The sequence below is a fragment of the Numenius arquata genome, chromosome 8 (genome assembly GCF_964106895.1).
Source record: "Numenius arquata chromosome 8, bNumArq3.hap1.1, whole genome shotgun sequence".
NCBI classification, from domain to species: domain Eukaryota; kingdom Metazoa; phylum Chordata; class Aves; order Charadriiformes; family Scolopacidae; genus Numenius; species Numenius arquata.
The window spans coordinates 62,455,424-62,483,326 of record NC_133583.1 but is presented as its reverse complement, the minus strand read 5'-3'; the positions used below and the strand labels follow the sequence as shown (position 1 = coordinate 62,483,326).

Here is a 27,903-nt window from a genome sequence, read left to right as displayed (position 1 = left end):
TATTAACAGGATTTCAGCCTACAGTGAAATGTTCTACGCTGTTGTGCATTATCACCCACATGTTGATTCCCAGGGTGTCTCAGTCTATACTGAACTAGAAATTCTGAAAAGGATTCCATTTTGTGGAAGGATTCCACAACACAGAAGAAATTGCAAATTCCTATGTACTGAACAGTGTTTCCTCAGAGGAAAAGAAGCGGCACTTGCTAAGGTAACCTGCAATGAGAAAAATTTATCTTAAAATCTTCTGTTAAACTTTACAGTTAGATAAAAACCTGATCAGGGCTCTCATTCCCTCGCACTCAATTCAAAGCCTACAGAAAATTTTTTCCCAACCTTGACAAAGAAATTAATTCCATACTTTAACTAAAGAACTCATCAGGCAACTGGACAGCTAAACGGAGGAGGATTTTTACTTTATCTAAAAGCCTATAGAGAAGGCTTAAAAAAAATCATTAGAAAAACCTGAGCATTCAAATACACATTCTCTTTGAAATTCTCTACAAGTAAAGGTCTACTGAAAAGTTACTTTGTCTGCTTCTATCCTACTCTCTACTAACAGGAATAGGCTGGATAAAACTAACCAGCTGGCTTTTAAAACTGTTTGAAACAACCTTCCTTAAGCATAAATACAGAGATTATCGAAGACTTCCTCCCCTTCACGATTACCTTTTCCTGTATATTCCAACTGGAACACCGTTCAGTCTCATCCAGGGTGTGTGGAACGTAAATTAAGAGGAAATTTTAGGGCTTCTGTGAAGACAAAGAGGACTCCACCCTTCAGAGAACAAGTATTTTCCAGAGCTCATTTTATTCTCATTTACACCATGATCAAGTGTTGGCAATTATTGTCTTAGAAGCTACAAAAGCAGGATTTCAACCCAGCAACAAATCAACTCTATTTCCAGTTACACGTCACTGTCCTATAGAGACCTCCTCTAGAATGCTTAATGTTAGCAAGTTTCTCTAAACCTACTCAAGGTATGCGCTATTTCAAATGTCAGCAAAATTTTGTCTTAGGGACTCATCAATAAACGAAGACATTTATATATATACATGTAATGGAACCATAATATTTTGTTCTCACTGGTACCAATTACTATCAGAAGGAAAACCTTGTTTCTGAGTTTATAACAGTAATGGCAAACGTGAACAGGAATAATCAAATACAGAAGTGTGTGGCATTAAGTACACAGTTTAAGTAGGGTTTTGTTTGGGATTTTTCTTCATATTCTTTTAAAGTGCTTTGTGTGATCCACCATCAAAACATGCTTGTGTAAAGGCAGATACTAGCATGGTTGACATCACAGGAGTACAAAATTTAACCATTCACATCACTATTGCTTTGACTTGAATATTCAGAAAAAAAAAAATGCAAAGGCCCATATATTTAGATACAGATTAGAAGTGTTTCTACATCTCTTATATACAACCAAAGACCATGCTACACTCAGATTATTAGAACCAGCCTGTTCCGATACAGTTTACAAAGTGTCAAAGCCCACAGTAAAGCTCTTGCTTTACTTTCATCACGTAAACGCATCTCAAAGAAGATTACGCTAACAGTTTCAGAGATGAGATGACTGAAACCAGCAAAACCAAAGCAACTGGGCACACCATCCTTTTGTCTCCAGGGGGTTTAGCTCACAAGCTCAGGCTGTACGTTTATTCTTCGAAGGACATCTTCTGGCATGCAAAAGACAGGATTGACGGCCTTAATTTGTTCTTCTCCTAATAAAGATAGTCCAGCAATTCCAAATAAGGTGTGAAATGGATCCACCTGGGAGAGAAGAGAAAGTTTGTGTCTGTTTCCAAAAGACAATTAACACTTAATTTGTATAGAATGAAGCTTTTGCTTGCTAGCAAGCAAATCTCCATGGCTGGAGAAGACAGCACAACTGAACAAGCCTTCATTTGTGCCAATGTGTGACAGGCAAGACAATTTTCCCAGCACACACTTGCAATACCATGATTTACTCAGAGAAGCTCGTAGATTCTCTGCTGCTGAAATGATTTTCAACTCCGAATTTGGCAGGAAGCACTCACGTGTCTCCATTAGCATGCAATGTCATAGGGCAGGAGAAGCAAAGAATAAAAATTTTAGAAGTAAATTTGATCATCTACAAGTACTGCTTCCATAAATTCCCCATTTGCTCTTCAGCAACAGTAGAATGCTTGTTAATGGTCTCTGAAAAACCCAGAAGGGACAGGAGCAGTTATTTGGTATGCAAGCATTCCTTCACTCTGGGAACCTTCCCCAAAAGCATGTATCAGCACATGACTGCAATAGGCTACAAAGTCTCATGAAATGAGCATCCTGTCAGTGGAGTTCATTTGCTGTTCTACAAAATCCTATCCAAAAGTACCTGTGCTGTCTGGTGCAGCATATATCCTGTTTGCACTAGTGGAACTTTTGGATCTTATGGCAAAGGTTCTATACTGCTGTAAACTAAGCTGAATGATCACGTTATAGCCGTATACAGGATCTCCAGCCATTGATAGAAGGTTCAACCTACATGAGCATAGCCATCCTTGCTCCTCAGTGCTTCACTTGCTCCTTCCCAGAATGAGAACATGGCCATTAGAGGAGGGGCAAAATAAATAAGTACGTAGCAAAATAATAAACAGTACACTTCAGGAATGGCAAGACAGAATGCGCTTGTACTGAGGGACAGGCCCAGAAGGGGAGACGGTTCCTAACGGGAGTGTGTAAATGAAGTTCCAGAGTCAACCTCTCCGTGAGGTACGTATGCTCAGAGAAACACAGATTTCTAGTAGATACATCTACTGCTATGCTGTCTGCTCCGTTCTGCAATTTTGTTTCATAGAATCATAGAATCGTCTAGGTTGGAAGGGACCTTTAAGATCATCTAGTCCAACCATCGACTCTGATGAAAAGAAAACCATACAAAAAAAACCCCCACATCACTAAACCATGTCTCTAAGCGCTATGTCAACCCGTCTTTTGAAAACCTCCAGGGACGGTGCCTCAACCACTTCCCTGGCAGCCCATTCCAAGGCTTAATAACCATTTCAGTGTAAAAAGTTTTCCTAATATCCAATCTGAAATGCATTTGCTTGAAATCTGTTTCAAGCAAATAAAAAAGGCAAAACCCGCTGAATTACAACTAAGAAGTAATAAGCACAGCTACTAAGTTATCATGAACTAGCTGCTATCATGAACTTGCTTAAAAAAGATGACAGAGCAGTCTTATCGTTTAGCAGTTCAAAACCTGAAATATGATCACAATGTCAAATCAGAAGACTAGAACCTAGAACTAAGTAAAAAAAAAAAACAAACAAAAACCAACCAAACTTCAAATAACCACCCCATCCCCCCAAAACAGACAAAAAACCCCAAACCAACAAACAAACAAAAAACCCACAACAACAACAAAAAACCCCCCAAACCACACAGGGTCTGTTAGGAATGAGTTTCTGCAGAAACAAAGCAAAAACCTGTAGGTGTCAACACTCCTATGGCAGTGCCCACTTCAACAGGGATGACACGTAAAAACTGTATGAAACAGCTGCTAAAATAATACGTAAAACCTCTTCCCAAGGTGCCTGAATTAGATATAGAGGAAAGGAACTGCAAAGTTGCTCTTTTGGCAAAACAGAGATAGGTCAAGTTTAATCTTGAAGCCAGAAAAGCATTAAGACTTTGTTAGGCTTTTCTTGGGGAATTCTGAAAAGGGAAAAAGTCTTTCTGTGGGCTCCTTAGAAATACGAAAACTTTCCCATTTTAAGAACACCGAAACACCTTCCAAATGACAGACCAGAGTAGAGATTTCTCGCCTAAGTGGGAATAACGTATCAGCTTGCAAACAATCAGAAAGCTAATTCAGTCCTTAATGCATTTGTGGGGAAAGGAGAAGACATGGTCAGCTGCAACAAAACCAGCTACAACTTCCCCCTGGCAGTTGACAAATAATAGCTAAATGTTCTATAGGAATTGCACTGAGGTCTCATAACGTTTTTAATTCAATCTGTCCAGCACCCTTGAAAGATACAAACTTTACGTGCCATTTTACCTGGGCAATCTCAATTATTTCTGCTTGAAGCCAGAGAGAACAGACCAGCTAAACCATAATCCGTCTCTCAACCAAGCAGAAAATTCGTACCTCCAGTCTCTTCATAATGTTATCACAAAAACTTCTTCTTCCCTCAACTAGGCCAATGACACTGAGAGGATTTAGTCAGCGGCTGGGCCGGCACAGAACAAAAGCTGGCATATAAGAACTCTTAATAAAAAACTTATGACTGGTTTTGATCAGGCAAAACCACCAAGAGAGTTGAAGACCTGCGCTGGACTCTAGCTTGACTATTATTTTTACGAAACAAAACCAACCCCCAAAAAATCCACACATCCCAAAAACTCCACCAGCAAACACAATATTTTTACAATCTCCCAAGTGGTCTTGTGAGAAATGATTTGTGTGGTGTGTTATGGGAACCAAACCAGAATTTGTAAGGAATGGCAACTGACTTCAGTGGGGGGATACTACAATGCAAGTGCCATATAAAATATCTGCTCCCCAAGTAAGCCTTCGAGAGCAGATCTACCCTGTTCTTTCCTTCAAAGAAAACTGCAGACTCTGCAAAACACTTACACTTGGATCACGAGTTCAATTACACTCAAACGAGAAAATTTACTTTTTCAGTTGAAATTCTGAATTAAGTATATTTTATTTCGTAAAGGATTATTTACCATATCTCCTGGTCTGTCAGCAAATCCTCCAGTCTCCTCATCCTGGCAAGCCAAAATAAAGCAGCGCAGTTTCTCTCTGTCAATCCAGTGCAATCTCCCAATCATCTTCAAAGATGCCAGCACCCACCACGAGTAACACACGTCGGGTAACTGGCAAGCAGAGAAGTAGATTGTTATTTGACTTTGTTTTAAACGTGACGTTTCAAATTTTATTGGTTATTTTGAAAATTACTAAGTGTGCTGTCATAATACTGTTGCAGAGAAACAACACTTAAAGAGTGTTCTTTGGGGTAAAAGAGTGGTAAAAAACAGTAATTTGTGTATGAATCCTACAGAAGAGATCATTCCCAATGCCAGAAAATATCGAAGCCCTGATTTGACAGGATGCTGGTTCGAGTACAGTACAGAGATACTTCAGTACATGCACCTTCCTAAACTGAGGACTAACACCAAGCATAGCTGAGGATTGCATAACAAGTGTTAGCAACAAAATTAAGAATCAAAACGAAGGCCTGAATTCTTAGAAAATTTTACTAAATATGTCATAGAAGTCATGACATTTTCTAGAAGTGCTTCAGCTTTAGAAAAAATAATCTCTATTGAGGTTTGAACAAACAAAAGCAGCCACCTAATACCTTCTCTGGTCGTCCGTTGAGACCTCCGGACGGTAACTGACGTTCACAAAGCCACCAACCCAGCAAGTCAACATTTATTTGATGCAGCTGGTCTGTTATCGCCAGAAATCCTGTGCAACAATAGATCTAAAATTACAGACATAAAATTTTTGTGTATTTAAAAACTAAGCATAGTTTAGCAGACTAAACGCAGGAAGATCTCAAAGCAGGAATACAGTCATGCAAACTCAATACAAAATAATACACGTTTCAACTTTCAGTTTCAAAGTTTTACTTTTCCATTAGAAAAGTATGTTACTGTTACAGTTGCTTTTGCGTAAAAGTACCAGTTACAGAATGTAATTATAGAACAGTAAGATTTCACTAACATAAGACACTAAGGCAAGGTTTGGAAAAAGATCCTAAATGATCAGGCAGAGCCATACAGTTTTATTTCAAAAACACTCAAGCCAGAGTACTCAAATTTATTTCTGCAGGCAGGATATGGCCTTTATGACAACTTTGCACCCAGCCTATGGAGTGTTCCCGTACGTGCCTCTCACCATAAGGCTTGTGGAGAGCAAACTGAAGACCAAATAAATTAATTCTCTGGCAGAAACAGGTTAACCCCGATCATTAACGATCCTGGCAACCCCACATACATCTAGTCATGTCAGCCTCACTGTCAATCTGCCATGCAATGTATGTGCAGATTAATCCCCGTTTATTTTTTCCTGGAAAATAACATTTACAGTGCAACAGCATACTCTGGTCACGTTTCATGTGGTCACTAAGAAACCCACCAAGCACGAACTGCAAGAAACCACAATCTCAACTGAAGCCTGCTCATAATCGTCTTTTCCTGATAAAACACACCCCAAAAATACAACAAAAACAACAACAAAAGCACACATCGACAGGGATGTGCCTGTCCAAGAATACTGCAAAATAAATGTGATATTCCTAGAAAACTTTTGAACTACTGTACCGGCGTAGGAGTTGCTCTTTACAGAATTTTAAGGAGTATGTGAACATGCACAACAGATCTAATCCTCCACGGAAACGCTAGCTGCAGAGCGGGTTCAGCAACCTTATCTGACTTCCTTGAACACTAGACCAATCTGCTACTGTAGATAAAACTTGCAAGGTAAGGTACACGTACCAGGTTTGATTTTTTTTTTCCCCCTGATTTAAAAGAAGAAGGAGGGGGCAGAAAAAAAACCCAACACTTTTTCTAAACAAAATACCTCTAGAATTTTCATGTGCTGAGGTGAATCTTGGCTATGGCATTGCTCACCATAATTATGCAAAATAAACAAGTGATTGCAATAGCATTAAAATATTTTATTAAAAGTTGGTTTCTATTCATAAATTCAGGTGAAGTGCAATAATCCCTTCCATGAAAAAAAAAATAAAAATAGGAAAGGTAGTTTTTTTGTAAATTTTCTGCTGGAAGAAGTCATTGAGGTTCCCCTTCTTTGAAAGACCCCTTGATTTGTTCCTATTATACTACTGCATTCTCTTCTCAACTGGATTTTACTGAGCATTTTTCAGAATTCACCGTCACTAGTAACACGCTCTTTAGTGTCTACAACAAAACATGATAAATGTTCCCAACGCCTGAGTTAGGCATCTCATCTTAAAACTGACTTTCCTCAAAAAATTAACCAAGCCGCCCCTTGAGAAGGTTCACATCTCATTTTCATTTCAGTTCATCAGCTGATAAATATCAAACTTACCATATAATTAACCTTTATGTTTCATTATGATTTGTGGTAGACACAGTGATAGATCTTGTCCAATATCTCCATTAATATCCACTTCAAATTCTCTAAAAATCCTCATGCTAACTATTCCAACATCACGATGCGAAATTGAAATCCAGTCCTAAAGTTGTTCCCTTATGATTTTTTTTTTTTTTTTTTTTTTGCCCAGACTATAACCTCCTGAGTCTCTACTCATCTTCTCAGACTTATCTACTATCTCACATTTATCTATTTGTTCATTTATTTTAACTAAGGTACTAGAATCAGGCATTTGGGAAACAAGAAGAGTACGTCTATGACATCACTGATAGATGTTGTAAAGAAACATTTATAGGCAGTATGTGATACTTGCTAATTTATCATATTCATATAAAAAAAAAATTACCTGTCCTGCATGTGATTCGGAGCCTGGTCTACAGCCAAATCCTCCATCAAAGTTCATACAGGACAAAACGAATTCTACTGCTTTCCCCACGTCAATGGCATCCAGCTTTCCCTGCAAGTCAGAAGAGCAACTAACGCACCTGACCAAGCTCATTAACCACAAACTTCAGCAGTACCCAAGAGGAGGTTCTGTACTTGTGCAAGTAATGATTCAGGGCTTACCAGAAGCGCAAGAGTCGCTGCAGCACAGAAGGAGAACCTCGTATCTATTTCTCCTGGAATGTGGAAGGTAGGCAATGAAATAAGAGTGTTTTTATTAACAACAAAAATACATTTAAATCACCACTGGAAATAAGGAGAAAAATGTTAAAATATTAGGTTTTACACTGAACAACAAAAATCAGCCAAAACCTATCCCTGTACTGTTTCCTTTTCCAGCCTATGGTTTATTTCCTCAGTAATACAGAAAGTGTACATTACAACTAAAGCGATCTGTATGCTTACTGCACACAAAAGCATACAACTCATTTTGAGCTGGCGTATAGTCAGATATATATCCAAATCAATTCAACCGGTGGTAATTTACGAGTAACTTTAATGAGTTTATCTGTAGTGTTCTACTAGATAACTGCAGACAGTGGACTCAAAAATACTTGGACACAACTCGATCTGCCTTAAATGCAGGCAGAACTAGAAGCCATTTTTGTGTTTAGAGGAAGACTGATAGAAGTTGCAAGTTTTCTTTCGCATACTTGTACCTGGAAGCCAAATCAAACCCGCTACACCTATAGCAGAACATTTGCTCGGTAATTCCATGCCAATATAACTCTCCTAGCACCAACTCCAAGCAATTAATACTTGAAGTCAAAATTTAAAACTGAATCCAGCCGCAAACATTCATTTTTTTGGTCAAGCTGCTGCAAGACTTTTCTTCTTAAGAAACCCAGAAACTGAAACACATAAAACAAATGCTCTGCTTTGTACTACATCAGGTATCGCACTCCTTCAGCTGAGCTGTAACCACCTGTCAGAAATAACACAAACCCATTGCACATTCAGTACATTTGTTTCAACACTTCAACAAAAAGGATGCAGCAAATTATGAACCATTTTAACACATAAGGTAACAGTGACCTTTACAGAAGCACACAGACACCGCCATGATGGCGACTGCTGAACTTCACTAGAACAATGAGTGATATGCAATGATTTTTTAAAAATTTAAGCATTCCATGTATTTTTAGATAAGCATTTTTACTTAGATACTTAAACAGATAAGTATTTACTTAGATAAGTATTTTTAGAGTGACTAAATATTTATGCTACAGCTTAAAAATATGTTCTTTATGAACAAAGATGGTATGTGCAGAAACAAAATTGGTACTAACAGAAGTTCATGAGTGCAAAACCAATCTTTCCTCATTCCTGTACAGTGAAAGATCCTTAATGACTGCCATTAAATAGCAAGCATAAAACATTCCTTATGGAACAGCATATCTGGTATATCAAAGTACTGTCACCTTACAAATGGCTAAACGTTTAAGAGCTGGACAATTTATTTTTAATACAGGAATGAAACCGAAGTTTAGAATATTTATGAAATGAATGAAACACAAATCCATCCTTCACAAAACTTCCTTTTTCATAACTCAGAAAACAAGTGTTCATATACAATACATAAGCAAAAAGACCACCCAAGGAAACTTAAGTTCACAGACTTACATATTTCAACCTAGTCTCTAAATTTTAAAGATCTAAAAATTACCCCATATGTCTCCAGCAAATGATCCATCTTCTTTTTGCAAGTTCTGTATATATTCAACAATTTTATTTACATCAACAACGTGGAGACTATCATATAAGATAAGAATCTGGAAAAAAAAAAAGGCACAGTAACAATCAGAGAGGCAAAAACATTAAAAAAATATTTCTTTAAAAAAAAATCCTGGATTTATAAAAGACTATTTAATCGACTGTGAATACTATTTGGTAATGCTTATGAATATAAAGTTTCATTCACTGCAATTCATTATCTCTGTCTAAAAATTTAAGAAACTCTCAAATGAAAACATAGGCAATTCAAGCTGAACTCTCTCATACTTTGCTACTTTCCAGCTTCCATGTCTCCTTTCAAAAGCATAATTGGGTTTATTTCTTTTTAAGTTAGCATTACAAAGGACAGAGCTTTGATTATGGTTAATTTGGTAATGGGGTAACGTGCACTGCTGCTACTTGGATATGTGCAAGTGAAAGTTAAGCGCTAGTTACTAATGCCACTTACAGTCCAAGTCAGCAGTGATTAGTTTCAAATGGTGAGATTTTTAAGTATAATGAGTAGAGCTAAATTGCAATGATTTAAGAAAATATATGAACAATATGATTAGACACAAACTGTACAGTCAATATATCCTAGAAGAAAAATAAAGGTCATAGTAGGAATACAAAGTTTTCTGAGCTAGCACTGGTTTGAACCAGTAAACCCGTATGACACAACATCATGTGAAAAAACAATGCTGTTTCTGAGCCCCAGCTGGCTCTGTATTTTTGCTCATAACTTGCATAATCTGTAAAGAGAGTAATTAAGAATGTATTATAAATAGCATAATAGAACGAACAGTGGAAACTAAGCAATATTATAGCGCAAATCCTGAAAAATACCAACAACTATGACGTTGAACACCTAGAGTTAGCTGGAATCCTTCAATTGTTAGATAAATTGTTAGATAAAATTTAAGTCTTATGGACACACAAAAAAAAATGTACAACTCCAACAGAAAATATATTTTCATAGTATGCTCCTTAAAAAGCCAATCTGAACAAATTACTCTTAATTGTGAACAAAGGAAGATGTGACATGACCGTTTGAACATGTAGACAGGACTAAATAGTGTTTGTTCACTAACAACATGCGTGCTCATTAATACATGCTAATTAAGTTTACCACAAAAAAATTTACATCAGCACTTGCTGACACTTGTCAGCTTTGCATATCTAGAGCTGCATTCAGTTAACATGAAAGTACCTCCCAGAAGTACCAAGTATTTATTTAAGAACTCCATCTCTAATAGGTAAAAGTGAACAACCTCAAATTGACCCCCTTCTCTTTATACTGGATTACTATTTGTGAAAGGAGTTTGAATGGAAATTTTGGAAAAGCTCATCGGTCATAGCCTAACGAAATGTTTGTTTCCTGGTTTTCAGAATAATTCTAGAGCTAAAGTGGTGACAAATATCAACTGTAGAGCAGATAATACATGCCAACATTCATCACTGGCCCAATTCTTCTTCATCAAAACCACATTCTTCTGTCCTGCCTAAGGGTTTCAAATCCAACACACTTTCTTCCTAAAACACGATGCTAACTTATTTAACACCATTTAAATATTTCTTCCATAAGATTGGACTAGAGATACATTACGCAAGCAATCAAGCAGTTGTTCAGAAGCATATGAGCCTTTTCAGTAATCTTTTCACATGACTGTTTGCACGAGAAGAAGAACCAAAAACCAACCAACCCAAACTCCATACTCAAGAGATAATGAGAAAGGTGAAAAAACAAGATGGAGAATTACTTTTTTCAGGGGAAGAGTACATACCAAATAAACAAATAACATGCTCAACAGACTGGTATCATTTTTAAGTCCCATACAAAAAAAAAAAAAAGCAGATTTGAGGAACAGAACAAGAACTGGCTACTACAATGTTTCTTTTGTATAGTACTAAAGTGTAAACACACTACACATAATTATATGCATTGCATAAATATATAGGTTATATAAATGTTACATAGTTATTTATGTGTTACAATATATAGCAATCATAATATATAGGAATATGTTCATTAAAAAATAAAATCCAAAACTTTACTCTTACTCTGTTCATAGATGTCTTTCACCTCAATGTACACTAAGAATTTACAAAACCCAAAATTATCTACAAAAAACTCCAGTAAAACCTGTAGCTAAGAAATATTTCAAGAAGACTGTTACAAAATTTATCAAAAATGCAATCACCATTAAACGATCATTAAAAGCACAATGTTCCCAAATCTGACATTTTTTTAGGATATTATACACTAAGTCCTGAAGTTTTGTCCATTAGATTTTACTTTTTTAATAAAGGACTGAAATAGTTTTTGCCATGGGCATCCAACAGTACCTGGTTCGTAAACCTGCAATCATGAAAATCATTAATTACACACTTTTTTTTTTTTTTCTAAAATTCCCGTGTTACACTTACCTGGACAGCACTGAGGGTATACAGAAGATGAGGATCGTGACCTATGCTGGCACTGATTCCACCACACTCGTGCTGACATGATTTGATGAATGCCAGAATTTCTTCTTTGTTCATTCGGTGCAGCTGCCCCATGAGATCCATCGCTGTCAGCCCCCAGTAAACACCGCTCATCCTCAAATACTCCGACATACAGTACTCCTAGGTAGTGCATTATTTTAGTTCTTAATCAGATAAGCACATCATCGATGCGGAGCAATGAAAATACATTAGTTAACATTTACAAACAGTTTGTAATACGTCAAGCACCTTCCATCCCATTAATGACTTGCTATGTATCAGCCACTCACAAATATTCTGTACATCATACACGTGTGTGTATATATATATACACATGCATACATACAGGCACACGCACATGTATGTATCTACACAGGCTACATTCCCTTCTTCTCCTGTATTTTCTAGATCAAAGTATCAAGCTCAATGTCAAATTCAACACATAAAAGTAGTTAGGCACCAATTCACTTCAGATCGTCAGTTATTATCCTGGCATAAAAACTACCGCTCAAATTACCACCCCAACTTGTCTCAAAAATAACAAGTCTAACATTTAATGAAACTTACTTCCAGGTGCCAAAACTGCCGCAATCTACAGTTGCACCAGGAAGTGAAATCTCATATTGAATGCTCTTACATTGATTACATTGCCCCCACTAACCATAAACATTATTTTCTACGTGTGGTACTTTTTAAGCACAAGAACAACAACCATCAGCAACAGTGCTTAGAGTTCTTTTGTGTATTGTAAAGATAACTGCAACTTTTCTTCAGACATAAGCAGCTACTGACATTTTTCACCTGCTGGACTGGAATCCTGTAGTTGTGAGCTACACCTGATAACCTGCAATTATGAAACTCCTGCTCGTTAAAGTGTTTATCAAACCTAGTGCTGTGGTGAGATTCAGTGTGCTTTCCCATCAAAGAGCAGCGTGTAAGTGCAGTGATACAACTTGTGCATTCCAGAGGATGGAGAAGCAACAAGTAGTTCATTTCCCAGGTCTCAGAGTAATTCTAGAGCTACACTGACAATCTTCATATTTATGCTCAGATAATACATGCCAAAACTCATCACGGACCTAGGAAAATTAACAAAGACATCTTTCTTTTATACTTTGGATTGCAGGGCACGAAACAATCGTGAGCCTGTATCTAACCCTTAACTCTGAGCAAGTAAATGAAGCGCAGCTGTGCTGGAACAGGTCGATACCTACGTAATCATCTTTCTTTGTTCCGTACGAAGCAATATAGTCCGCATGCTTCTCCCAAAGTAACGTGCTTGGGGCGTCGGGTTTTATTATAACATCCTTCTGTGGCGTCCCCTGTAAGAAGCACCGAGAAAACGCCCGTCGCGCTGTCAGTTCGGGAGGTTTCAGAACCCGGGCACAACCCCGCCACGGCCGGCGGCCGTCCCTGCCCGGAGCAGCCGCCTCTGCCGCGAGCACGGGGCAGATCAGGCTCTCACATCGCCCCCTCCGGCTAAGCCCTCCCGAGGGAACGGCTGCCAACGGCACCTTTCCGCAAAGCTGCGAAAAATCACCAATTCGCCAGAAACAAACCGAAAACTCGGGCGAAGGAGCCCCTCACCGCCCGGCCCGGCCCGGCGCAGCCGCGCCCGGGGCCCGCTCTGCAGCCGCAGCGGCGCGGGCCGCCGCGGCCTCCGGGCCCCGGCCCGAGGCCAGCCCCGTCCCGCTGAGCCGAGCTCCGCGGCCGCAGCCCTGCACGTCGCGGGACCCGTGTCCCGCCGGGCCAGGCCGGGCCGGGCCCTGCTCTAACGCGGCCGCTGCACCCACCATCTTCGCCGCCCGCACCGGAAGGAGCGTCGCGCTGCGGGGCGGGGCGAGAGGTAGCGCGGCAGGGCCTCGCCGCGGCTGCCGGGCGCCCGCCCGCCCGCAGCTGCGGCCCCGGCCCGGAAGCAGGCGGGGCTCGCCGGCCCGCCCGGACCGGCGCCGTCTGCCCAAGGAGCCCCGGCCGCCCGGAGCTGTCGGGAGGCGGCGGGTGGTAGCCACAGCGGGGTAGCGCCGGGAGCCGCGGGTCGCGCTCCTGCCCGGGCCGGGGCGGGCCGGGAGCCTGCAGCCGCGCCGGTGTGCCGGGGCCGGGGCCGGGGCCGGGCAGAGCTAAAAGGTGTCTTAGAACAGGCGAGGGAGTAACATAAAAGTGCGGGAAGCCCGGCCGTGCTGGGTGACAGCACAAGGGGCAGCTCTAGAAATAGCTGCAGTTCCCTCCCGTAGCAAGGAGGAAACTTGAGAGTTTCCTCAGTTCTTTGGAGATGAAATCCAACCGTTTAGTCACCGAGCAGGTAAGGGTAACTGTCCATTTGCTCAAAAAAACCCCCTTTGTTTCCCAGTTGAAGCTGTGTGGGATGATTATACTGTTGATTAACAACATTTGATGCTGGCACACGTCCCCCACAGAACCACACCAGGCAGGAACATCATTTTGATTCTGTACAAGAAATATTATGTGTAATGCTGGCTTGCATAGAACTGTCACAAATAAGATCTATTTTTTATGTATGTCAAGTACTTATCAAGGATGTTACATTATTGGTCTTCCTGCAGGTAAATAGGTTGGTGATTTATAGTGATTAAACACTTTATTTAAAGACCTTGTTTCCCAGGTGGCCTACCTGAGAAGCAAGCGTTGCAAAGCTGGTACCTGATGACTGTAATTGTGCCATCCAGCACTAAATTCAGATGATGGATGAAAGAGACCACAGCGAGGAAAGGATGTTTTGGTGAGAAATTGCAAATTAATTCACAGAATTGTTGGGGTTTGAAGGGACCTCTGGAGATCATGGAGCACAACCCCCCTGCCCAAGTAGGGTCAGCCAGAGCTGTCCAGGACCGCATCGTTGAGTTTTGAGTATCTTCACAGGTAGAGACCCCAAAACCTCTGCTGATGTACGACATCCCTCACAATAAAAAGTGTTTTCTTGTGTTCCAGTGGAATTTCATGTGTATTAATTTGTGCCCGTTGCCCCTTGTCCTATCAGCAGGCACTGCCAAGGAGAGGATGGCTCCCCACTCCTCTCTGCATCCCATCAGGTATCTACCCACACACGAGATGACCTCTGAGCCTTCTCTGCTCCAGGCTGAAGTCTCAGCCTCTCCTCACGTGACAGATGCTCCAGGCCCATAATCATCCCTGTTGCCCTGTGCTGGACTGCTCCAGTTAAGTCCTGATCTGGCTTGTGCTGGGGAGCCTAGACTGGGACACAGTCCTGCAGGTACAGCGTCACCGGTGCCGAGGAATCTGTTCAAGAGGGCTATGCCAGCACTGTCAAGAAGGGTCTATCCAAGGCTAAAAAAAGTATCTCTCACAATTCCTTTTTCTCAGCTGTTCTTGCTGCAAACATTCTTAAGTAAATACACTGATGGAAAGGAATAAAAGGTTTCAATATACTGGATTAGAAAGAAACATGATCTTGTAAATTGGTATTAAGGAAAAGCTACACACTTTCACTTGAAGTGAATCATCCTAATGGAACGTCGACTTGCTTTATTGAGAGTAACAGCGCAAAAGGCCACATTCTCTGAAGCCAATATTGTTACTACTGGACAGCATCTAAATCCTGAGAACGGACACATGCAGACAAAAGCAGCACAGGCCCTCGTGCAGCTGAGCTGGACAGGCGGAGTAGGAACCAAAGTACAGATATTAATGTACTTCAGACACCGGACAACTTACCCAAAATACAATTTAAGTGATGTGACAAGAAAAATTAATAAAAACCAACCACAGTTCTCTTTAAAAAATGTATTAGAAAGCAGCAATGACTGTCAGAAATAACATTCTGATCATCTAATTTTATAGTGACAAAACATTGCATTGTGAGATTCTCATTTCTTGCCCATTTTGTATTTGAACAACCAATCACTTTTGAATTCAGAGTGTTTAGAAAATACCAGCTTTGTTACTCAGGAATGAAGTGAGCGACTGGACAGGGAGAACAGAAGTAGCGCTTAATAATGTACAGAATGAAAAGATTTTGAACGAGAGGTGTCTTGGGTTGAGTGACACAGGGCTAACTTCTTTTCTAATGCTGGGGAAAACTCCACTTTCGGAAGACTCCAGTGTCTGAATTCTTTTGGGGATGAAGTGGAACAGAAAACCACCAAAAATTTAATACTAAATCTGATAATCTGAACAATTAAAAAAAAAAAAAAGTCTACTTAGCCATGCATTTGTGACAGATCAGTGTTATGGAAAATCTAAATATCTGGCATCCTGTAAAATCAATCTCAGCTTTCAAATAAAGTTCTAACCCTCACAGAGTCTTTCTCTAGAAAAGCATGCAACCTAACAGGAAAAAAGGCCAATCATAAGAAAGTTCAATTAATCACTCATTTCCTCATTCACAGGAGTGCAATTCGTTCTAAGAACTTTTAGGTTCCAAAATAGTGGTTGTCTTTCCTTAAATAGAGAAAAATTAATTCCTGGCTAGTGAGAATAATAGTTTTCATTTTCATTAAGTCAGCTGTAAGAGAAGTATTAACTACCTCGAACCTTAAGAATGACAGGTGTTACAGCTAACTAACATAACAGGTCATGGTCTGCATGATATCACTTCTTGATATCATCTACTTTGATATATTTTATCTGGTTGCTATTAATGTCATATAATGTCATAATGTCAATAAACATTACTGGTTTTGCTGAACACAGTTAAAATATTGGTGTTGAATACAGAAGTGTAGCATAGTATATGCGAATAGAAACATATGGCATAACATGGAATAATTTCTTGGCAGTAACACTGCAGGAAAAAAACCTGGGGATTACAGCTGACTCTGGGCTAAACGCGAGTCAATATAAGCGGATTTTGTTGGGGGAAAAAAAAAGAAAAAGGCTAGTCACTCCAGGTTGTGTCACGCTTGTTAATACAGCACATGCAAGATAATCCTTCCATAATACTCAATGCTGGGGATACCTCAACTGGAGTATTCTACCCGGCTTATGGTACCTAAGTTTCAAGCAGCAGGTTTAGAGCACAGCGACAAAGGATGAAGAGGCTGGAGGAAGAAAGGAGAAAAAGAAACAACGCCCAGCCAAACAAAACCCCCCCACAACTTAGGAGGAAAAAGGTGAACACAGCTTTAGTGCTGAGGCTGAGAGGAAAGCTAAACTAGAGGGAGGCACCGGTCCAGGCTACATAGGAAAGGTCAGAGGATTTCCATCCCTGGAGGTTTTTAAGAACAGCATTATACATAAACTATCTCTACTTACAGAATGCCAAAGCAAGCATTGGTACTTTGATCATTTTTTTCTACAGTGTATTTTTCTAAGAGTTCAAAAGCTTCAAAATTAAGAGTCTCAAGAATTTCAAAGAGTTTTACCACATGGGGAAAAAAAAAAAGAGAAAAACCATCATTTATTTCTCTTACGTGGGTTGAGTTGTTGGTCCAGTGCAATGACTTTTGTATGCAAGTTTGCCCGATTTGAATGTCTCTTTCTTTAAATTGAAGGATTATAGCTTTCATTCTAAATTTTTTTTGTATGTGTACATCATGATTTGAAATAAGTAGCCATTAGTTTATTTTACATAAAATGTATGCATTACTATAAAGATCGCATTCTCTCTTTCACTTACCCAGTGGATTTTAGCATCTCTCTTGTCGCGACGGAGGGAAGACAGAGTCACTCAATATGAGTGATCAGCAAGCTTCGTTTATTGAACAGCACAGCCGTCTTTTATGCTTCGTTATAATTAGCTAATACATATTCTGCAATACATCTTTCTGATTGGCCTGTCCTCCAAACTTCAACCCCGCCCTTAGTTCCTTCTTTACAGTTACTTTCATCCTCTTTTCCCATGCCTGAGCAGTTGCAATCTCCCTGTTATCATACAACAATTACAGTCAAGGACAGGGTGTCCTTGCCAGCTCAGCAGTTACGGGGGCTGAATCCGATGTTTCTCAAGTTCTTGCTCGGCCAGCTGGATCATGTCTACGCGACCCTTCTCAGCTAGCCAGTCTCCCACATCTCTCATTAGTTTTTCTACAGGATATTCAGTATTAAATCCATTCCCTCCCAAAATCTGTACTGCCTCTGTAGCTACTTGGCTCGCAGTGTCCCCAGCGAAGGCCTTCCCAGCAACAGTACAGATTTTGGGAGAGAACGGCTCACTTCCCAGGCAGCTCGCTGGGACGCCGCGTGCGCCAGCTCCACCCTCGTGGCCATCTCGGCAAGCAAGAAAGACACCACTTGATGCTATGAATGATGACACAAACTAGGTTAACATTGCCGGCTTAAAATTCTATGGTGTCCAAGAAAAAGATAATCTTCTTAATACAGTGATCTCTTCAACAAACTCAGTAAATTGTACTAGAGGGGTTCTACAGAATAGGGATCGGGCTCTCGTAATTGTATGCTGAATTACACTTTGACGTTTTTAATGCTCAAATCCATACAGTCAGAGGGATTAAATACTGAATTATGAAGTTCTTCTTTAATACTTACGAGATTGGTATTTACTTTGCTGTTTATTCATATTTCTTTAAACCTGGTAAGTGGTGTGATTTGCAATGTATTCTATTAGTATTAATACCATGCATCATCTCTCACATACCTCAGAGGTTTTTTGCTTTCCTGAAAACCCCTGTTTATTAGCACTGAAGAACTTAAGTATGTCCTGATAGAACATGAGTTTTAGGTTTTTGGGCAGAGTTTTCTTTCTTCTTTTGCTATTATCATCGATAAATTAGAGAAAAACTCCTGAAGTTACCACATAGCTAAGTTTACTTGCATGGTGCTGACCTATATCCTTGGAAACCCCAAAATGGCAGAGATATAATACAAAAACTAAGTAACTAAAGAAGTCAAGCAATAGCCATGACAAATCAGTAGTGCAGATCTGGTGTGAAAACATAGTTCTTATTTATATTGTCTCGCTCTCCCCACCCTACCCTCCCCGCACTTATTCAACAATTGCTTTCCCAAAGGTTTTCCTCTCCAAAGCGTATCTAGTAGCTTCATCAAGTGCTCTTTTTGCTAATCCAACAGCACCAGCTGCTACCAGAATTGGCTACAGCATAGAATAAAAAATTAGAAATTCCCGCTGTATTTCATAAATAAGTTATTTCTGATACTTATGGGTGGTCTGGTCTTATCAAAAGCTCCCATTGCGATTTTAAAGCCAGCTCCCTCAGCTATTAGTACATTTTCTTTCAGGACTCTCACATCTTCAAAGACAACACCTCTTGTATCTGAGCAGCGCTGAACCATATTCATTTCCTGAGAAGGAAAATTTACAGAGGTGCAACTAAATTGGATTATTCAAAGGTGCAATACCTTTCATTCTTTAGTTTACTTAAAGTATGCTTTTTTCCCCCAAGATACTTCATCTAAAAATCTAAAAATTACCACATACACAAGAAATAATAGCATTGCACTTGCAGACCGGCATGCCCTTAATTTGTCTCAGCTGGGCAGTTTACTTTCTCCTTATAGGAAATCAGTTCTGTGGCTGTGATCAGTCTTTTTGTCTTTCTCTAGTTCAACTATATCCTTTGAGATGGGAGTGGAAAAAGTATATAATCTAATATGCAGGCAGTACAGGGTATACTACAAGTAAATAAATAAATAAATAAATAAATGAGTTGTTCAGGTTTTTGGATTCCTGATGTTCAACATTCAGTTTTGTCTACTACTAAAAATAGTACTTTTTTTTTTAATAAAAAGAGAGAATAGCACCGGTGTCTCCAAGGCCTCTTCCTCGACCAGCAGTAGCTAAATTAAAGCTCACTATGTGCGTATTTATGGTTAGAATTGTCCAGCTTGCTTCTTATCCTTTCAAGGCACACTACTCATTTATTGGCACTTGTCACTAAAACAGTTCTCAAAGATTCTTTTGCAGCTGTTCAAAGCCATCCCACTTTAGACCATTCTGAATAATTAATAAAACGATAATTAAGTGTCTTATGAATAGTTTCTGTATGTTGTGAAAATGAAAAGATCACTGCACATAAATGTATGAAAATGTTCAGTTGACTAGGAGTCTTTTGTCTTTCATGGTAATTTGTTGTATTATTGGTTTAGAATTGAATGATTCCTGACTGGTCAATTAAGAGCTGAAGTCTCCACCTTTCTTCCAGTTTGGGTTCCAGGGCTATTTGCTTCCACAATGAATCCAGTAAAGGCTTTGCTTGCAGGAGCTTTTGGATCTGGATTGGTACGAGCTAGCAAAAAATACCTAGTGTAAAACAAAGAAGAGGGATGCAGCTTATCCTCACAATTAACAACCAGGTACTATTTTAGCTAACGTTTTTAGTGTTTTCACATGCATTTCTTCCATATAATACATTCTATCTGTAAGTTAACAACCCTTTTTTCTTGTCCCTCCCAAAAATAAACTGAGAGGGACCGAAAGAGAGGAAGTTTCAAAGATTCAAGATTTCATAACATCTAATAAAGTTACTTCAACTTGCAAAGATTGTCCACCTTTTCCATGTATTGCAAGTCTTTATGATATTACCAGCTTCATTACCAGTACAAAAGAATCCTATTCACAGCACATACACAGAAATTAATGCTTAGGAAATGCGTTCTTGTATGCGAAATGTTATTATCTGATTTCAAAGTTCTTAATTTTATTCTTCTAAGCATATATTGTAAATAAGTATTTCTCTTCGAAATTAAACAGTTGTAAATCACTTTTATGGTGTTCAGTAATGTCAAAAGATATCTGGTAGATTGTCTTTGATGGATCTGCCTTGAACAAGGAAATAAATAGAAAATTCAGCTTTTGGATAAATGTATAAAGTTTTTCCACTTGAATTAAGAACAATATGTGTGTTGCGAGTTGGTGTGATGTCAGACAAATATACAAATGGAGTTCAATTTCCATCCAAGTGGAGTTTCTCCTTATACAAACCTCGTATTTTTCCTAAACGCCTATACCTCCCCTTGAAAGGGAAATAAACGGTATTAATTTTTGGTAAGTGACTTAGGATGGGGACAATTTTCCAAGTAATATCTTCTATTTGCTTATTGAATGTATCTCATTAGCTATTCCCTGACTTTCAGTAAACGGCACCGTTTATTAACAAACAAGTGGACTGAGTGGTGAGTACATGTCATTGTTCTCTAGAAAAAAAAAAAAAAAGAGAAAAAAAGAAAAAAGGCCAAAAAAAAAGGAGTAATACTGATTAATATGGTTTAGGAACATTCTACAACGCAGCAGTTATACTTACACACATCATTGGTTCCTTTGTCATTCTTCCTAGGTATTGTTTCTGCTGATGCTCATTTCCTGCAATGATTACTGGCATTTGCTGAAAGAAAATATTTAGACCATTAATCCATCTTTTTAAAGGGCACAGATTCCAGTTTAAGGGACGTAAGAAAAGACAGAACTTATCCCTAGGGAATTTGCTTTGGTGGCAGTTTGCACCCCTGTACACCCATCAGCCAGCCCTTCCGTGACAAGGCTCGCTTCAAAACTGCTGAGGCCAAGACCACCTGCAGTTGAAATATTTCATTTACTAAAATGTGTTTAAATTGTGACATATTAGTGATTTACACAAATTAACAAAAACTTATTCCCCCACATACATTTGGTTGTGTACTGTGTTTGATTAGGCATTGCCATGCAAGCTTTTTGAATAAAATTTTGTCAGAAGAGTAACAGGTGATTTGAAAATTACATCTCACGGTTCCAGGTTTATTGTTTGATTGATGTAGGACAAGGTGCACAAAGTAGCAAGGATGCACCCCTCAAATTTTTTGATGACTTTACATTTGAGTATTTAGAGTTCCTAGGAAGCAGAGAAGGGGCTCCCGAGCTATCACAGCACTTAGGGAAAAAAAATAAAAAGCATCTGTATTAGTCTAACCGCCAGCTAACTGCTCAGCTTCTTTTTCTGACAGAAGCCAGCACTTTGGGAAGTAGATAGAAATACAGTAACAGCACAACTATACTTCCCCAAAAATATTTTCCCTAGCCTTTGGGTGCCTTCCTCAGCCAAAGAGACACCTCTCTTTGGCATCTTTGTTATGCTCGCCCTTGACGGACAATCCTTACGCCAATTTGCCCAGTCTCTTTTAGAACCTACATAAAATTTTAGCATCAATATCATCCAGGGGCAATGAGTTTCACAAATTAACCACATGCTGAATGTAGAACCACCTCCTTTCATTTATCGTGAACCTGCCATCTACTGAATTAATTTGATGCCTTTTAGTTATATTGAAAGGGACAGTGAACTATCACTCCCCTTTCATACTCTCCACGACACTGAGATTTTCGTCGTTTCTCATACAGAAACTACATCTCACACAAAAGATACATCTTTTATAACCCTTGTCATCCTTTTAGGAATCTTTTCCTTTTCCACAATATTCTTTTGAGATGGAAGGATCTGACTACATAATGAATTAAAGAGGCAAGTGCAATTTGGATTCAAGCAGCAGCATAATTATGCCTTCTGCTTTTTACTTCATTCCCTTAAAGGTCCCTTCTCAGCCTAAATTTTATGGTTTTGACCACTTCTGAGCATAATGCTGACATTCACAGAACTATAGATTATAAATCCAAACCCCTCTTTTTTGAGAGGCAGCTGGTTCAGAAGATACCATTTCTCTGTGAAGAAGTTCAATTGCTTCTTTCCCTTCACATGTGCACCACTTTTCCTTTTTCAAATCGTGTTTCCCATTTTAACAGTCACTCAGTTTCATGACCTTCTCCTGCAGCTCTTTGCACCAGCCTCATCTTTCCTACACTGAATAACTTGGTACTATCAGTAAACTCTATCACCTCAGAATTGACCCCTTTCTCCAGTTTATTTATAGATATTCCAACCAGCACAAAACTCGGCAAGGCTGTGCTGCTAATTTTTCCACTACGAAACCTGGTGATTTTTAAAACTAATTTTGGAAGTTCAAGCATTACATACCAGCCAGGCATGTTCACACGCTTATTAGCAGCTTCAGAGAATTCCAATGATTTCATGCAGCATGACTTCTTTTCACAAAAAACCTTCTCTAGCGTATCATGTTTGCCTGTGTCCACTATTTCTGTACTTCATCTTACCTCCTCTTAATTTACAAGGTATATCAGGCTTACTATCATGTATTTTCCCAGAACTCCCTTGGAGATATTTCAAAGCAATGGTGTCCAATTTGCCACTTGTAATTTTTCATTTAATAACCAAGTGATTATACGCTGCAGTAGTCCAGCTATTTCAGGCTTTAGTTTCTCTACAATTTGTGACTGAATAAATCTAGTCCTCAAAATTGCTCCCTTTGTCTCTTTGTTCCTTAACCTCATTTATTAAATTTTTGATACAACATATACCCTCTGATTAGTCTCCCAAGAAAAAGGTCTGCTATGGACGCTTCCCTAACTTCTTTTACAGGTACTATAAATGCAAAAAAGAAAATAATTTAACGTTTTTTCCATGGTTACTCATACACCTAAATGCTGCCAAAGCACTGCTGTACTGCATCTAAGCTAAACTGAAAAACTGTCCTTCTGGAATAAGCTCTTAAATTGCTCCAGCCTGTGTCGGAGACTAGAACAAAATATGACCTTCTAATTTCTCTGCCTAATCAGCTGACACAGTGCACCAGGGAAACATTAGGCAGTTGTAATCACGGCAGGAAAATCTGGTCATAAATTACTAAATCATAATCTGTCTAATTTGTCTCCTGATTACATCCACACCTAGTAACACTTGTATGTGTCAACCTGCCTACTGATTAAATTTAGATTATTCAAGTATGCAACTGTTTATTTTATACAGAATTCATAATTACACAGATAAATCTCATCTAATGCCTTTTCTTTGTTTCATCTCACAGATTAAAAAGAATGTTTACTTACCACAGCTTTCTGGTGTGTGTGAATTCATAAGACCAAGTTCCCAAGCCTGTTTTATAAGTAGAAGAGGATACTGAAACAGACAGGGGAAAATCACCTTCTGATTCATCACAATTAACACTTTAAATTGTATCCAGGTTAAGATAAAACACTTTTTTTTCCCCTTACACTATGGTAGATTTACCTCTCCAGTTTTGTCATATTGTGCAGCAACAGGAATCATTTCCTCCACGGCAAATTTACGAGCAGTAGCTTGAAACTCTTCCTGTTCATCAGTAAATTCTGCTTAAAAAAAAAATATAAAGTCACAAATTCTCTACTATCCTTAATTTTGCCAGTTGTCAGAGTATGAGAGAAGAGAAAACAAGAGTGTGCTTCCAGGACAACCCAAAGCACCACTTCTTGGGCCTCTCCAAGAAGCAAAAAAAGCTCAGCTTCCTCTTTCTCCTGGGAAAACACTCCTACAATGCACGCACTTAATTCTGATGAAATGATCCGCAAAATGTTCAAAACGGAGTAGAGAGGACTGTGTAACATAACACGTATTACCAAACGAAACAAGAAGAAAGCTGTACTAATTAAATGGAAGAAGAGAATGGGGGAGATGTCATCAGAAGACCCTGGCTATTCAGTTTCAACATCCAGCTGCTGGCCCCCTGTAATTTGCTTTACGCATATAATATGCAAGACGATGTGAGGCTTTAAGAACAATCTACCTATTAACCCACATCTATCAGAGTATTTTGGTAACGTCCCCGACTCATGTCTGCTTTCTTTTAATAAGCTGCTGCCGTGGACACTTAGTAATTACTGTTATTAAACTCCAAGTAGGATAGAACTCAGCAGACTGTCTGAATTTATTCTTCTGCCTAATACTTATCACAAATTCATTCCTTTTCATTGTAAGTGCTTCCTTTGCTTTTTTTTAGTGCCCACAAATATTATTGTTACAGCTATTTGCAGAATGCCTTCATACTGTGCAAAAACATGTCTGAATTTGATTTTAAAAGGTTGATTTATTCTCTTTCATCCTTCAATAGTTACGAATATCTGAAATGTTTGGAAAAAAAAGAGAAAAGTATCTAATTGCATAAATTTCTAGAAAGACCCAAATAAATATTGTGCGAAAACAATTAGCCTAAACACTAAGTCAAGTCTTCTTATGTGAAAATGTAGAAAGGAAAAAAAAAAGTGTAATGAGATCAGTCACTTATTTCATAACATTAAAAAAAATTGAATTAATCATAATAGTGCAAAAATCTCACAAAAGTTTTACCGGAAACTCTAGAAGACATTACAGAAAGTTACGTAGCTGGGAGGCAATAAGTAATTTCAAACTAAAGTTGTGGTAGGTAAGCGTGCGGTTGAGCATAAGCATGCTGTGGGACATGGGTACGCGGTCACACCCCAGGGAGTGTGAAGAACTCGGGCAATAACAGGGATCAACACAGCGAAAAAAGTGCTTCCAGAGGATACCGAAAACATCTACAAAACTGAAACGCAGAAAGAGCACTGCCCGGCACAGAGGAGGGGGAGGCTGTGACACGGCTGAGCAATGAACTGGCCGGTTTATGAATTGCAAGGCAGTATATAACTCTGGTGGCCAATCTATTATTTAAGTTTTCACAAGCCACGGACATCGCAACATGGTATCTCGCTAAGTTCGGTGTTACTGCTGCCACTCTTGTATAGAAAACCAAACCAAACAAAATCCACCAACGAACATCTAGAAAGACTTTCAATCCTTCAGGACGTTTTATACCTTACCTGGAAAAAGACAAGACAAGGTTGAAAAAAAGCCAGATCATTGTAATAATTTATTTTTTTTAAGGAGCAGCTGTTGAAAAAGTCATACACAGCTTTGCCACCAAAAAGTTTTGCCTACACTAGAAAAAGCACTGAATTCAAACTAACGCTAAAAGTAATAGCCTGTATGACAGAAGCTGTACATTTATACTAGAGAACTTCCATCTACTGCGGTTTTTGTAGCAGAGCAGCACGCAAGGTAAGCACCGAGGGTTACTCTGGAGAAACTCAACGCTCCCCCCACAGAGAGAGACATGAATTGTGGTGGTTCTGCCACAGAGAGGTGGGATTCATGGATTCGTACCTGGAAGTTGCATGAGTGACCAAGTGACAAAGGATCACGGTTTGCCACGTGTAAGAATTTGGGAGACTATCTGTCTACTCTGCCAGCTCCCCCACTGCTTGCCCCAGAGGCACAGCGAGACTCTGACCAGGTACCGCAAGCGATGCCCAGAGCTACTGCACCTCCTGGCACGATGGCATAAGCTCTGGCACAATCAGAAATACCACCGTTAGGACGGCACGACTAACACCGGAACAACCCTCTGCCAGGAAGAGGGTGTGACAAGGATACAGGTGTGAGCAATGTGATCTTTATCACCTTAATCTCAAAAGAATTATGGAACTCGGTCATAAATCTGCCCATCACGGAAAACAACAGGACAACAGTGAGCTAAGGTCACCAACCGTGATTCTCCTTCACGTAACTCTGGACAAAAATGCAGAGAGTTGTCAAGAGCCGTTTGTCGCTGGGGTAACGAGTCAGGAGGCTGAACCTGAAATACCAACGCCCGGCGGGGGGCAGCGGCTACGCGTCGGTTTCCTTCGCCTAAAGCGTTGCTGAAGCATCAGTAGAACACCGGCTGGCCTCAGAGGGAGACCGCTTCTCTCCCCGACGCTGTCACGGCCACACTGACCGGGCTCGGCGGCTCCGGGGCCGAGAACCGCCGCCGGGACGGGCCCTTCGGCCGATTCGCTCCGGAACGACCGGAAAGGGGAGCCCCGGCAAAGGCCTGCGCACACGCTGCCCGGAGTACCGTCTGCGCTTTGAATAGCTCTTACCTTCCGCTTCGAAGCCGGGAGGTTGGTGGCGGTGTGTCAGCGCTCTGTTAGAAGCGCCGCTGCGCGCCGCAGGTACGGAAGCGAGCCAGCCCCGGCGGCGCGGCCCGGCGCGCTCAAGGAAACGCGCTGTAACGGAGCCCCCCGGGCCCCGGCCCCCCGAAGCCGCCTCCCGCGCCGGGGCGGCAGCGGGGGGTCCCGCAGCACCAGAGGGGCCCGGGGCAGCTCCGCCGAGAGCGGTGGGCGGCGGCCGCCGAGGTGACGGCCCCGAGCCCGCGGACGGTAACGCGGGGACGGGACGCACGGCGCGGTTTGGGGCCGCCCGCGGCCCCGCGCAGACCCTCGGCCGCCGCCCGCGCTCCGCGGAGCTCCCGCCCCTGCGCCCGCAGCCCCGCCCGCGCAGCCTCCGCCCGGACCCCCCTCCCGAGCCCCGCGCCCGCCGCCCGGCCCGGCCCGGCCGCTCACCCGCGGCGCCCCGAGGGCGGAGAGCCCGGCCCCGGCCCCGGCCCCTGCCCCGCCGGCGGGCGGGTGCTCCGGGCACCGGTTCTGTAAATTGCCTGCAGTGCGCAACATACGCTCTTTGGAGCATTACTGCTTCAGTGTTATTCAGGGTTTTATTAAAATAATTCTTTCAAGACAAATACCTACTTTGGTTTATTTAGGAATGACTTTTTTTTTTGGTATGAAACTTTAACAGAATTACCAAAACGTAAAGCACTTTTCTGGAAGCTGGATTCCGGGTAACGTTTTATCTTGCGTAACAATTCGAAGTGAGGTGTTCCAAATATTTTCAGCACCATTGCTGCCTTTGGATCTTAATCGTTTGGTTTCTTTCTGAGGGTTGAGAGTATTGATTTTGTACTTAATACCAATGAAACAATTCAAAAGGAAGCTAGCCATGTGAGAGTTAGTTTTGTGGAATATATAGCTCAGCTGATTAAAAAGAAGCTGTTTGTAATGTTGTACAAGTTTTACGCTGGCATGACTCCAGGTGTTGACCGAATAGAGGCATCTAAGCAGCTTCGACTTAGTGCACAGGCTACTGTTTTTTTACACCAATATCAGTGGATTTATTTTTTTTTTCCTCTACTTTAAGGGTAGTTGAGTAAAAAGCATAAGCATAATTCATAACTTCATGGTACTTAAATATTTCCTGCAGATTTTTACATGTTCTTCCTGTTCTAAATCTCGTTTCAAGTACCCCAGACTGTACGGCTGCGGGGCTTTTAAATACCAGTGCTCAAGTCTGCGTTTTGTGTTCCGTTTCATATAGGGTTCTGTTCCACAGGTCATGTATCTCTGTATTCTTCAGTTGATTTATCATCGCAGCAGCCCTCGTTGTGATAATATATAAGGAAATATATTAATCTCATTTTAACGTTTTAAGAGTTTAATTTTAGATATGCAGCATGGCTTTTACTATGCATATTCTAACTAGTATTACAC

The 27,903-nt window shown here is 40.4% G+C and overlaps 2 protein-coding genes and 2 non-coding genes across 4 annotated transcripts; all 4 read right to left on the bottom strand.

Moving 5' to 3' along the window:
- Positions 1 to 798: 798 nt before the first annotated feature.
- Positions 799 to 13,583, bottom strand: RABGGTB (Rab geranylgeranyltransferase subunit beta). Its single transcript, XM_074152138.1, has 9 exons — positions 13,565 to 13,583; positions 12,986 to 13,093; positions 11,715 to 11,912; positions 9,241 to 9,346; positions 7,698 to 7,750; positions 7,477 to 7,587; positions 5,347 to 5,472; positions 4,712 to 4,861; positions 799 to 1,780 (listed from the first exon to the last, which is right to left on the bottom strand). The coding sequence occupies exons 1-9, from the start codon at positions 13,565 to 13,567 to the stop codon at positions 1,640 to 1,642; spliced, it is 996 nt and encodes a 331-aa protein (XP_074008239.1). The 5' UTR covers positions 13,568 to 13,583; the 3' UTR covers positions 799 to 1,639.
- Positions 10,666 to 10,751, bottom strand: LOC141468057 (small nucleolar RNA SNORD45). Its single transcript, XR_012463351.1, has one exon. It is a non-coding gene; the product is annotated as a small nucleolar RNA SNORD45 (small nucleolar RNA).
- Positions 12,769 to 12,851, bottom strand: LOC141468056 (small nucleolar RNA SNORD45). The gene has a single exon (XR_012463350.1). It is a non-coding gene; the product is annotated as a small nucleolar RNA SNORD45 (small nucleolar RNA).
- A 3,154-nt stretch (positions 13,584 to 16,737) lies between the features above and the next one.
- On the bottom strand, positions 16,738 to 27,030 carry ACADM (acyl-CoA dehydrogenase medium chain). Its single transcript, XM_074152543.1, is given in 12 exon segments — positions 16,738 to 16,786; positions 17,702 to 17,876; positions 17,879 to 17,984; positions 18,691 to 18,785; positions 18,863 to 19,007; positions 19,857 to 19,965; positions 20,970 to 21,046; positions 21,124 to 21,233; positions 23,596 to 23,665; positions 23,777 to 23,874; positions 26,316 to 26,422; positions 26,537 to 27,030. Coding segments are annotated over 12 exon segments (1,635 nt in total).
- Positions 27,031 to 27,903: the final 873 nt, after the last annotated feature.

What these genes read in the sequence shown, in the direction of transcription:
- RABGGTB (XM_074152138.1), bottom strand. An exon ending in ATTTGCTGGAGACATATGGG is followed by an intron (nt 7,751 to 9,240) that starts GTAATTTTTAGA and finishes TCCACATTCCAG; the next exon opens with GAGAAATAGATACGAGGTTC. An exon ending in TCAACGGACGACCAGAGAAG is followed by an intron (nt 4,862 to 5,346) that starts GTATTAGGTGGC and finishes TCTGCTTGCCAG; the next exon opens with TTACCCGACGTGTGTTACTC.